The following is a 12,450-nucleotide window of genomic DNA, read 5'->3' as shown; positions in this document are numbered from 1 at the left end:
GAAATTGTGACTATTTAATCTCTCTTCAGAAGATCAAGACTGTAACTGCATGCAATTTTACATTCTTTCTTTAAAAATGTAGATGTACCCAACACATTTTTTTTAAACTTTTTTTATTGTATAATATGACATGTATACAAAGCAAAGAAAGAATAGAGCAGTAATTTTCAGAGCACTCTTGAGCAAGTAGTTACAGGACAGATCCCACAGTTTCTCATGGGTTACCATACCATCATCTCAGGTTTTTCCTTCTAGCTGATCTAGAATATAGGAGTCTAGAAGGAATAATATTTTTTTATTATCACAGTCGACTTTTTTTTCTTTTTTGTGTAAAATAACGTATATACAAAAAAGCAATAAATTTCAAAGCACAGCACTCTTAATTAGTTGTAAAACAGATTTCAGAGTTTGTTATGGGTTACAATTCCTCAATTTCAGGTTTTTACTTCTAGCTGTTCTAAGATACTGGAGCCTAAAGGAAATATCAGTATAATAATTCAGCAATCGTATTTGTTTGTTAAACCCTACCTTCTCTGTATAACTCCACCATCACCTTTGATCTTTCTGTCCCACTCTTTAAGGGTATTTGGGCTATGATCATTCTAACTTTTACATATTGGAAGGGGCTGTCAATAATGTGGGGTAGGGAGGCTGGGCCCTCTAGGTTTCAGGAATTGTATCCGACACATTTTTGGGTCATATTAGAGGGTAGGAGAAGAAGACTGTAGAAGAAATGGGTAAAAGGGGAAGGAAGGAAAGGGAAAAATTGATAGTATCTTCAAATTTAGAGTTGAAAGATAATTTTTCCTTCTAGTTCTCCCACTTGTTATATATGAGGAAATAAAAGTTTAGGAAGCTATAGTTGTCAGAGGTTGAAGATCCCAGCTGGAGACTGGAACCTACTTGTTTTAATTTGGTTGGCCTTAGAGCACTTTAAACATGTATTATCTCCCTTAGTTAAAGTGGTGTAATAGGGCATGGACTTGGGAATTGGATAGACCTTGGATTCTTATTCCTCATGATCGAGCTGACTTGGGCAAGTTTTTATTTTTTAATATTTTTATTGAGATATCGTTATGTATAATACAGTCCATCCAAAGTAAACAATCAGTAGCTCTCAGTATCATCACATAGCTATGTATTCATCATCATGATCATTTTCAGAACATTTGCATCACTCCAGAAAAAGAAGTAAAAAAAAAAACAAAACACATACATTCCATACCACTTACCCCTCCCTCTCATTGACCCTTAGTATTGCAATAAACTCAATTTTTTTTTTTTTACCCCTTATCCCCTCCCTACTATTTATGTATTTTTTTGTCCTTATTTTTTTACTCATTTGTCCTGGATAAAGGGTCCATCAATCACAAGCTTTTCATGATCACACGGTCACATTGTAAAAGCTGTATTGTTATACATTCATCTTCAAGAATCGAGGCTACTGGGAATACAGCTCAACAGTTTCAGGTACTTTCTTCTAGTCACTCCAATATACCATAAACTACAAAGGAATATTTATATAATGCATAAGAATAACCTCCAGGATAACCTCTCAATTCCGTTTGAAATCTCTCAACCATTGAAACTTTATTTAGGCTCATTTCTCTCTTTCCCCTTTTCACAAGAAGACTTTCTTATTCTCTTGATGTTGGGTCCAATATGGGTCCTGGGAGTCATGTCCCACATTGCTAGGGAGGTTTACTCCCCTGGGAGTCATGTGCCACGTGGTGTATGTGGAGGAGGGCAGTGAGTTCACCTTCCGAGAGAGAGAGGCCACATCTGAGCAACAAAAGAGGTTCTCTGAGGGTGACTCTTAGGCATAATGATAAGTAAGCTTAGCTTCTTCTTTGCAGGAGTAAGTTTCATAGGGTTGAACCCCAAAATTGAGGGCCTGGCCTATTGAATTGGTTGTCCCCACTGCCTGTGAGAATATCAGGAATTGCCCAAAAAGGGAAGTTGAATATTTCCTCCTTTCTTTCCAGTCCCCCAAGGGGACTTTGCAAATTATATTTTATTTTCTGCCCAGATTCCTCTGGGATGTATCAGGGCACTATACTAATGTGTGCAAACCAACATGATCTTACTCCCTATTTAAGATTCTGTGTAATTATGGTATTTGAATAAACTGACCATACAAGTTAAATTAGATAATGTTCTACTCAAATATAAATTTTCCACCAAATAAACATGTTTTCCTTTGGTCTTACACAGAAGTGAAAGTTCTAAAATTTAGACCATATCATCCTTTAACCTGTATTCTGATTTACTTTTGTCCTATCCAGATCAGCTTCATTCATATCTCTAGTCAAAGTCTAATCATTTTTTTCAACTTTTTAAACAGTTGCTCTGTGGGCTAATGCTGACATTTCATAGCTTCAGAATTCTAACTCTGAGTCTCAGGTGTCACATAAATACCCGAGGTTCCAGGGAACGACCAGGTTAAACACAAATAGCTCAGCATGTCAGAATTTAGAAATAACAGTTACCACTCTGGAATAGATGTGACTGCTGTAAGAGCTTACAGTCTAGGATCCTTAACAGTAGCCCCCAACCTGATAACTCATGCTTTCGACTTCAGTTCTCCATGTTTGTATATTGTAGTTAGTCCATATGAGTGAGGCATGATAATATTTCTGTTTTTGTTTCTGACATTTCATTCAACATACTGTCCTCAAGTTTCATTCACCTAGTTGTATCCCTCACAACTTCGTTCCTTCTTGCAGCTGTTTAATATCTAGTGTATGTATATACCACAGTACCCCCTTCCATTCCTCAGTAGATGTACCCTTAGGCCACCTCCATCCATTACAAATCTTGAACATACCAGTGTGTGAATGTCCATTCATGTCCCTGCTATTAGTTCCTCCAAGTATACACCTAAATATGGGGTTGCAGGATCATATGGCAGCCCCACCCCTAGTCTCCTGTAGAACCACCACATTGCCCTACAGAGGGGTGCACCACTCTGCTTTCAACAGTGAATAAGTGCATCTCTTTCTCCACGTTTTCCCCAGCACTTGTATCTCTCTGTTCATTTTTGAACAGTTTTATTTGCATATCATCTAAGTAGAACTTTGCTGGTTCTGGGTATAATCACAGAGCCATGTCTTCACCACCACAATCTATATGAGGACATTTCCTTTTCTTCTGCAAAGAATCCCATACCCCTCCTCAATATCCCCTGCTTATTGACATTTAGTTTTGGCATATTGCTTTTGTTACATTCAATGAAAGTATATTACAATGTTATTGTTAATTATAAACCTTAGCTTGCATTGATTGTATTTTTTTCCTGTAAACCATCCCATTTGCAATACCTTGCAAACGTTGACATTCATTTGTTCTCCCTTATGCAAAAGAATTCTTGTATTTGTACTTTTAATCACCATCATTGACCTATCTAGGCTTTATCCTCTACCTTTCCTTCTGGTGTCATATATGCCCCTAGCCCGTCTTCCTCAACCATGGTCAGATTCTACTTCATTCAGTGTACTTATATTATTGTGCTACAATCAGATAGTATTGTGCTATCCATTTCTGAATTTTTACAGTCAGTCCTGTTGCACATTCTGTACTCTTTCAGCACCAAATGCCCAGTCTCTACCCTCTTTCTATCTCCTGATAATCTGTGTTCTTAACTTTAACGCTCAAAGTTTATTCATTAATGTTAGTTCATATTAGTGAGACCATACAGTATTCGTCCTTTTGTTTCTGGCTAATTTCACTCAGCTTAATTCCCTCAGGGTTCATTCCTGTTGTTACATGCTTCATGATTTTATTCTGACTTACAGCTGTGTAATATTGCATTGTGCATAATGCTATAAACATTGGTGTGCATAGTCTGTTTGTGTCCTTACCTTCAGTTCCTCTGAATATATACCAATTAATGGGATTGCTGGATCATATGGCATTTTGTACTTAGTTTCCTGAGAAACTGCCAAACTGTTGGGCAAGTTTTTAATTCCTCTTAACTCTTGTTTCTTTATCTGTTAAATGGTAATAGTGATACTTCCCTTGGAAGGATATTGTGACAGGTAATCACTAGTGCATGTAAAGCCTCTGGCCCTCACTCAGCTGTGGGACAGAGTGAAAAACAGCCATCTCTAAAGCTGTTGACCCTGGAAGAGCAGCTTGGCATCTGTGCATGTGTTAAGATGCTGAAATCAGAATAAGCCAGCCCCTTCTATTCTTATATCAAGGCATGTAGGAATCCCAGCTGGTTCTTCAGATCCAGATTCAAATAGTATTTCTAGAACACCTAGAATATACCAGACACAGAGCTTGGTGCTTTCACACACGTAATTTTGTTTAATACTCCTGACCACCCAGTGAAATCAGTATGTTGTGCTTTTTATGTACTTACAAGCACTGAAAAGTCTTGTTTGTGATTAAGGCTAAAGATTTGGGAACTGATTTCTACAAGCAGACTCACATATGCAAGTGACTTTTAAATGAGTCACTCTCTTTAAGGCATACTTTAAAAATACCTGGCAGTATGTGGATAATGTTACATCATGCACTAGTCTGTTGCTCTTGGCTTCCCACTTCCCTTCACATCCTGCTTAGCTCTTGACTGCTTCTAACATTTATAAAGAGTAGTGAGATGTGAAATGAGCAGATGCTATAATATAGCATCTTCTAAGATTCTTTTTTCTTTCACTGAATATTCTTTATTGTTCATTATGTTGGTTCTGAAAAGATCACAAAGTGGTGACATGCATTCAACTGTCTTTGATTGAGTGTATTTTCTGTGTTAGATGCTGTTCTAGATACATGTACACAGACGCAGACATGAAGATGACATGGCCCCTGACTTAAGAAGCAGCATACACACACTTGTTGCACCATTTCTCAGATTGCACTCATGATTAGTTAATTGTGTAATAATCTAACAATAATTGCAAATGCACAACATTTGCTATGTGCTAGGTACTGTTTTTAAGTGCTTTACATATAGTAACTCATTTAATACTCATAAAAGTTACTCTCTGAGGGTCACCAACCATGGCGTTCACCTCCTTCACCTTGACTGCCTTTTCAGCTGCTTCTTCCTCAGTGGCTGGGTCTTTTAATTGCGTCAGCTTTGTCTCTTAGTTCTCAGCTGAAGTTATTTTCTAAGACCTGTTGTTCTTGTGGCTGTAGCTGCCTCAGCTACTTTGCCCCATATTCAGCTCAGTAGCAGCTGCCACAACTGTCACAACCCATTGCCTTAGTCATTGCCTGTTGCTGGCCCTTTCACCTTTGCTGACTGTTGCTGACACCGTTCCTCACCGCATCTAAACTGTTGGTTGCAGTATTGAGAGATCTTTCAATATGTGTGATGTAGGTGACAAAGAAGTAGCTGCATTTGACCAAGGAGACCATCCAGATATATTGGGTGTGAAGAATAAGGAGGAAGGAGGAGAGGAAATATTGAGATGGGAGCAGGTGGCATTGTGGAGGGAAGTATGAAGATGCTGCAGTAGTTGAGTGAAGCTGATGATTCTGATGAGCCAAATATGCTGTTTAAGAGGAAGAATGTGGTGATGAAGTAGAAGATAGTGATGAAGATCAGAGTTTAGTGGTTAGAAGGTAGGTTATGGTGACCAGGAAGCAGAATATATCTTTGACCAGATCCATTTGTCTTTGATGGTTTTCAGTTTATAACTCAGGATTTTGTACTTGACATTGATTATGTTGACTTTAGTGATAAAATTAATAACTGATAATGTTGATATATACCGTCAATGCTTGCCTTATGTAGATAAACACCCAGTCAGTGCCATCAAAATCCTTCAGGCAGCATGTGTCCAAATAGATGCCACATTCTATAAGGAAATTAATGATCTTGGAAGGAAATACAGTTGATTCTTGTTACTTGTGTATTAGTTATTCTCATTTTAAAGGTTAAAAAAAATGAATCACAGGGAAGATAAGGAAGTTGGCCATCGTCACTTGGCCCGTAGGTGGTAGAGCTAGGTCTTCGAGCTCTAAAGTCCATGCTGTGAACAATTTTGCTGTGTCATAATTCTGGGTGCTTGATGAAGAATTGATTAGTTTTGCCAGGAAGGATAATGGAAGGTTTGGGGAAGTGTCATGGAACCATTCTGGCTGTGCCCAGAAGATAATTTTCAGCTAATCCTTTGCTGGGGTGAAGAGAAGGATGAAATTCCTTTAGCTTTATTCAAGAGGATGCTTACAGGGAACAAACCAATAGCTAAAACAGATAAATGGGCTACTTCTCTTAGATAGTCAGAGGTTAATATTCAATTAACCTAATTTTCTAATTTTATTGGAGATGTGAAGCTTTTTGGGGCCCCTGGGCACCTGGTTGGCTCAGTTTGAAAACCCTGTGTCTAAATCTCCACTCACTGTGTTTTAGAGAGAAGAGCACTGAGGGTCTAGTACCCTTCTTTCTGAGGTTGCACAGTTAGTTAGTAGTAGGTACGCACTAAAACATAAGACTAAGACTCTCAACTCCCCATGATTCTACTCCAAATTTGTGGTTGGCTATTTAAAAAATGTTTATAAAACACATACTTCTTATAAAATAGCCAAATTTATAAAGCAGAAAAACTCAAAGAAGAGAATAATAATTACTCCAACTCCTACTGCCCGAAGGTAACCACTATTACTATTTGAGTGACTGTCCTTCTGGAGACATCTCTGTATATACATGTACACAATTTTAAGTAGGTAAGAACAACAATCTATACATGTTCATTTGTAATTTGTTTTTAATCACCCATCAGTGTTGTCTGGGCATCTTTCTGAGTCAAATATATTCCTACACGATTTTTTTGGTGTTAATGTTGAACAAAAATTATTTTATGTCTTTCAACAAGAGAGAAAGTTCAGCGTGGAATGTTGGGACATTTAAGTAAAAGGTATAAGAAAGGCCTTTTTGGGCGGGCCGCGGTGGCTCAGCGGGCAAAGTGCTTGCCTGCCATGCCGGAGGACCTCGGTTCGATTCCCGGCCCCAGCCCATGTAAAAAAAACAAACAAACAAACAAAATACAATAAAACAAGAAAATGTTTAAAGATGTTTCCCTTCCTTCCTTCCATCCTTCTCTCTGTCTTTCCTTCCCTTCCTCCCTCTCTCTTTAAAAAAAAAAAAAAAAAAAAAGAAAGGCCTTTTTGTAGGATTTGCAGTTGTGTTAGTTGACTTAGAGTGGATTGAAATTATTGTGGGTTTGTTTAGGATTGTTTGCTATTAAAAACGGAAGTAATTTCATGATTGGTATCTTAATAAAATCATGTCTAGGGAGGTCAGACTAGAGAAAGACTACTTGGTAAAGAAGCAGCAGTTGCTTAGATAGGCTGGACAAGGAGGAGAGTAGGTATTTTATGGAAGTGGGAGGTGGAGGAGGAAGGAAATATATTCATGTTTTGCCTGTATTTAGACAGGATTAGTGAGTGGTCTTTTTTGCATCTTGATTCATTATAGTTATTTAAAGGACTTTGTCTGGTGTTGATGTTCTGTAAAATTATATTATCCAGGGGAACACCATGACTTAGCTGAGGTTCTGGGCCAGTTCCCGGTTGGGAAGGGTTACTTTATTTCTTTTCATATATTTAAATGATACTTGGGGACAGGAGGTGAGCTGAAGAATCACAGCTTGTCTGCTGAGGTCATCTGATATCTGCTCTAGAGTCTTGTTTTTTAAGTTGTAATAGTAGGCGTTTTAGCATTGTTCAGTTATATGGAGATCTTCTCACAGGTTTTTCTTTTGAGTTCCAGACATGATCACAATTGATCTATCATTGAATACTGCTCCTCTAAAACCTGAGGCCTCTTGCTGGCTGTGTGTTTTGGCCTTGCATCCATCACAGCACACACTACATTGTCCATTAATGAGGAAAAATCTGGTGTAACTCTTTTTTAATATACTGGTTTTGAGGCTAGGAGAAGTCCAAACTCAGGGCACCAGCAAGGCAGTGCTTTCTCCCCAAAGACTGTGGCATTCTGGGGTTGGTTGCTAATGATCCTTTGTCCTTGGCTTTTCCATCACATGGCAATGCACATGGTGATGTCTTCTTTCTCTTCCAGGTTTTGTTGACTTCCCACTTCTGGCTGCTCCCCAGGGCTTCCTACAATTTTAAATGATTGTATAGTGAACTGTTTATGTATTACAGTTTATTCAACCAATTCCTTATTGTTAGACATGCATTTTTTTCAAAGCTCCTATATATAGGCAAAGATAGAAACCTATGTCTTCTATACACTTGTTTGATTGGTCTCCTTAGGATAAAGTTCTAGAAGTGAAAGAGGTAGACAAACAATTTGGAAATGAATATTGATATGAGTAATCTTCGCATATGATAGCCATTTGGAAGTGCTATTTAAGAACTGTAAACATTAATGCTTTTGGCAGCTTTGGACTTGTCTGGTGGTAGGGTGGTCAGCTGGATGTGGGGCAGAAAGTGGAAGATTTTTCTTTTTAGGGCGTCTTTTGAACTAGCATTGAATTACGTGGGCCAGGGTGGTTTTGGAACAAACTTTCCTGTTGTTACAGACTGCAGAATGGCTCCAAAGGTAACTTCGGAGCTGCTTCGGCAGCTGAGACAAGCCATGAAGAACTCCGAGTATGTGACAGAGCCAATCCAGGCTTACATCATCCCGTCGGGAGACGCCCACCAGGTATTGAGCAGAGATGGACCTGGTGATGAAACCATTCAGCCTCTCCTTTTCATCCTCCCACCCCCACCCCCTACTGTCATTATATTTGCAGGACTTCTAGTTGTCAACCTGCAACCAGATGAATCCTTCCTGGCCAGTACGGTCTCACTGAAATCTTGTTGATTTGGCCCAAGCTTTCTTGTTTTCAGTGAATATAACCAGTTTTTAATGAGTTCTTTGAGAACTATTGATTGAATTCAGTGTACAAGTCTTGGGCCTTTTTGTTTGCTGATGCCCTTCCCCTCTCCCCCACCACCTCCTATTCCTAGTAGAATTGGTCATTTATCTTGCTTCCATTCTGCTCAGCCAGACTGCCACTTCTTTTGGTGTCCGGGCATGGCTAGGAGAGCAACCAAACTGAGGCATCCTGATTCAGAAAGGTCATCGAGAATCTCCATCCTAGAAAGTGTTAGGGATGATTCTGGATCTCACCCCTTTTTCCCCCCATCCCCTAACATCTTCTATGGAAGCAACTCAATAAGTGCCAATTCTCTCTTGGACCACTAGTAATCTAAAGAGGAGGGAGTTGGGTTTGGAGAAGTGGATACTTCATGTGATGGGGCTGAAGGGCAGGAGGTCATTCTTATACGTTGTTTAGTCAGGAAGTAACTGAATGTCTATACCAAGAGCACAGTATTATAGGGATTACAAAGATAAATTTGAGATTGAGTTCATACCCTCACTGTGCTTATGGTTTATTAGAAGAGATGAGACAAAATACATTACTATTATTCCAGAGAGCCATCTCTATGTATGTATTTTTTCTAGCCTTTGCTATGACAAGGCACTTCCCTAGATATTGTACAGGATACATGGATGAGAATTGTCCATCGTCTCAAGAAGCATACAGTTTAGTAGTGGAGTTACAACATATATAGGTATACCTGTATTGCAAGATAGAATATGATAAGCGCAATCAAGAAAATCTGGAGTAAGAACTGTAAAGGTTTGAAGATGAGAGGGGACAATGAGGGAGGGCCTCATGGAGTATAGGAGGCATTTGAACTTTGACTTTGAAGATTGATAGAGTTTGGATAGTAGGGAGTGAAGGAATAAGTGAGTGGGTGGAGGAAAGGAAGGAATTCCAGGTTGGGGGCAATGGGTGGTGGGTTAGTAGAAGCAACGGCAGATAAGCAGGAAATCTTGGTGAGTTTTTCAGAAAAAACTTGGCAAGTTTCCCTGGCAAGAACCCAAGGAAGTGTAAAGCAGTAATGGGAAATAAGGCTTGTGTTTTAGGATTCTTACATTGTAGGTAATAGAAACACCCTTGAGCTAACTTGAGGAATAAAAATGCTTTATAAGGGACTAAGAGCAGGCCATTGCATTGGCACAACTCCAGGTAGTAAATGGTATCCTCTGTAGTTGTGAACGTTGGGGCCCCAGAAAGGGGTGGGTTATGGAATCTGAGGGCAGGAATGCAGCTGACGCCCAGTATGGGAGGGTTTTCAGCTCTTGTTACAGATCAGCTTCTCCTTTTCTCAGACAGGATAGGTAGTAGGTGACCACCCGGTGACTCCCATATTTCTCTCTTTATTTCTTTCTTTCAAGACAGCAGATTGAGCCTGAACCTTAACTCCAAGTCCAGAGTCCTGGGTGAGAATTTGATTGTGTAGTAGCTTGATGTTTACCTTGATCTGGGTAACTGTATATGTATGTTGAGGGCATTATATGGTGCAGAGCTAGCTGATGGGATCCCATTGTTATAGAGGGGGTGGCAGATAAGGACATTACTATAAGCTGAGCAAAGATCTCAAAAGGTGCCGTGTCATCATGATGGAATGCCAGGCTGGTGTTAACCTGGGGGCAGTTTCAAGCTTGGGCCCCTGCCTGGGAACTTGAGATCTCCTATCCTCAGGAACAAATGAAGGGCTGAAATGAATAACCAAAGGAATTGGATTTTCTGATGTGTAGATGTGCAGTTTAGGATATTTTAACGTCTAGAAGAGCATTTCCCAAACTGTGTTCTGTAGAATTCTTGTTGCATTTCCTAAGATAGTCTGCAAAAAAATGTATTCAGTGGTCAAGAAAATAGTTGAATTAGCTAAGCTGTTTCTTACTCTAGGACTTATCAGAGGGTTTCATGTGCTGATATGTATTGTGGAACTCTAAGGAGAGGATGAAGAAGTCACCGTTTTCTAAACTTAAATGTTCATGGAATCCCCATAATCATCTTGGAAGTGAGGTGGGGGTCTCTACCATGGGATACCTTTGTCTGTTAATCACAATAGCACTTCTCATACCACAATCAGAATCACTCCTCCGAGTGACTAGAGTCAGGGGATATTGGTTTATGGAGAGGAGAGGCCACTGATTATGAGGGTCTCTTGCATGTAGAGGTGGATAAAGGGAAATAGTGAGAACACGAGGAATGTTTGGGGAACAACCAGTGTGTTCAGCCCAACTGAATATAAGAGAAGTAGACAATGGAGCTGGAAAGGGGGTTGACGACCCCCGAGGAAGCTATGGAGTCAGGGTACATTAATGTTAAATTTAGTGGCTAAATGTGAGGTTTAGAGTAGGGTTTGATACCCAAATTCCTCCACTCAGTCCTGTTCTGTAGAACAGGCAAATAGCATTCTCCAGCTTCAAGGGAGCCAATGTTTCCGTTTGACTGAGGGCTGGTGAGTAAGTAGATCTGCCAACATAATTTGGACCTGAGTCATGGTGGGAGCTTGTAGGTAGCAGAGCTGATCATCCTACCCTTTCAGAAAGGCAGGCCCTGGCCTTGTCCTCAAGGAGTTCTGTTTTTCTTTCCCTGCTCAGGCCCCTCTGGTGGGCTCTTTTACTATTCTTACTGGTCCCAGGCCTCAGCCTTTTGGATTTGGGCTCCATGTAACATGAAATCTCTGCTGGATTCACCAATGGTGTTTTTCATTTCCTGCCATTCAAACATTGCACAATTGTCATGGGCTGATTTGATGCAGCTGTCTTATCTCAGTCTTAGGCAGGATAGTGGTTCCTGTAGCTGGGGCACAGTTTTGTAGCAGTCGGTTTGGGGCTTTTGTTGTTTGAAATTGGGTCTCTCCTCTGAGAGGAATCTCACTGGTTATGGAAGCTCAGCTAAAGATTTCTAATAGCTCTACTTTGTGAACCTTGACCTTCAGGGGAGGCTTTATTATACAGAAAGTTCTTTGACCTGTGAGTGTTATTAGAATTAAAAGTTGAAGGTTTCTAGTTAAGGATGTATTGGAAGCTTGTGAGCTTGTATTTTGATTTTCTTTTGCCTGGAGTTATGATAAAATCTGTATGTTTACCTAATAGAAGGACCTGGTTCTTATAGCCAAGCCAAGTTCATCTTGGCATTCTTGGTTCTGGGTGATGTTCCTGAGTCTTTTTTTTTGTAATCCTAAAGCTGTTTTTCATCTTAATACCCTGATTGATTTTTTTTTTTTTTTTTTTTTTTATAGGTAGGCTCCAGGAGTTGAACCCAGGTCTCCAGCATGGCAGGCGAGAATTCTTCCACTGATCCTCTGTTGCCTGCCCCCCTGATTTATTTTTAAAAAGTCTCTGCTTTGACATTAGGTGTCACCTAATACATCCAAAGCAATTCCTTGTTAAATTTTGGTAATGGCAGTGGGTCTGGCCAAACCACAGGTGATGTTCCAGGCTTTTCTTGGCTCTTTATCTCCTACTTATAATCCTGGAATATCAGATTTAGATGACTTCTCCGTAGATGAGGAAACAGTTTGTAATCCCAATCAAATGTGCTTTCCAGCAGTAGTCTGAAAACAGAAAGGTTGGGTGTGCTGGACATTAGTTGTAGAAGTCACTGTTTAGGCTTTGCAAAC

General features: G+C 39.8%; 1 protein-coding gene across 8 annotated transcripts in view; it reads left to right on the top strand.

The window, feature by feature from the left end:
* XPNPEP1 (X-prolyl aminopeptidase 1) overlaps positions 1 to 12,450 on the top strand; it is a 63,237-nt gene that overhangs the window by 9,308 nt on the left and 41,479 nt on the right. For 6 of the 8 annotated variants that reach the window (XR_013161736.1, XM_077125974.1, XM_077125971.1 and 3 more), the window contains one exon: positions 8,499 to 8,623. The exons of the other annotated variants lie outside the window; for them this stretch is intronic. Coding sequence is in view for 5 of the 6 variants with exons in the window: in XM_077125971.1 (XP_076982086.1) it covers positions 8,499 to 8,623 (125 nt within the window). In the remaining variant the exon portion in view is untranslated. The remainder of the gene's footprint in view (positions 1 to 8,498; positions 8,624 to 12,450) is intronic. 8 annotated transcript variants of the gene reach the window in all.

Source organism: Tamandua tetradactyla, chromosome 13 (assembly GCF_023851605.1).
Source record: "Tamandua tetradactyla isolate mTamTet1 chromosome 13, mTamTet1.pri, whole genome shotgun sequence".
NCBI lineage: Eukaryota > Metazoa > Chordata > Mammalia > Pilosa > Myrmecophagidae > Tamandua > Tamandua tetradactyla.
The sequence above is the reverse complement of the archived record's forward strand: the minus strand, read 5'-3'. Positions and strand labels throughout refer to the sequence as shown.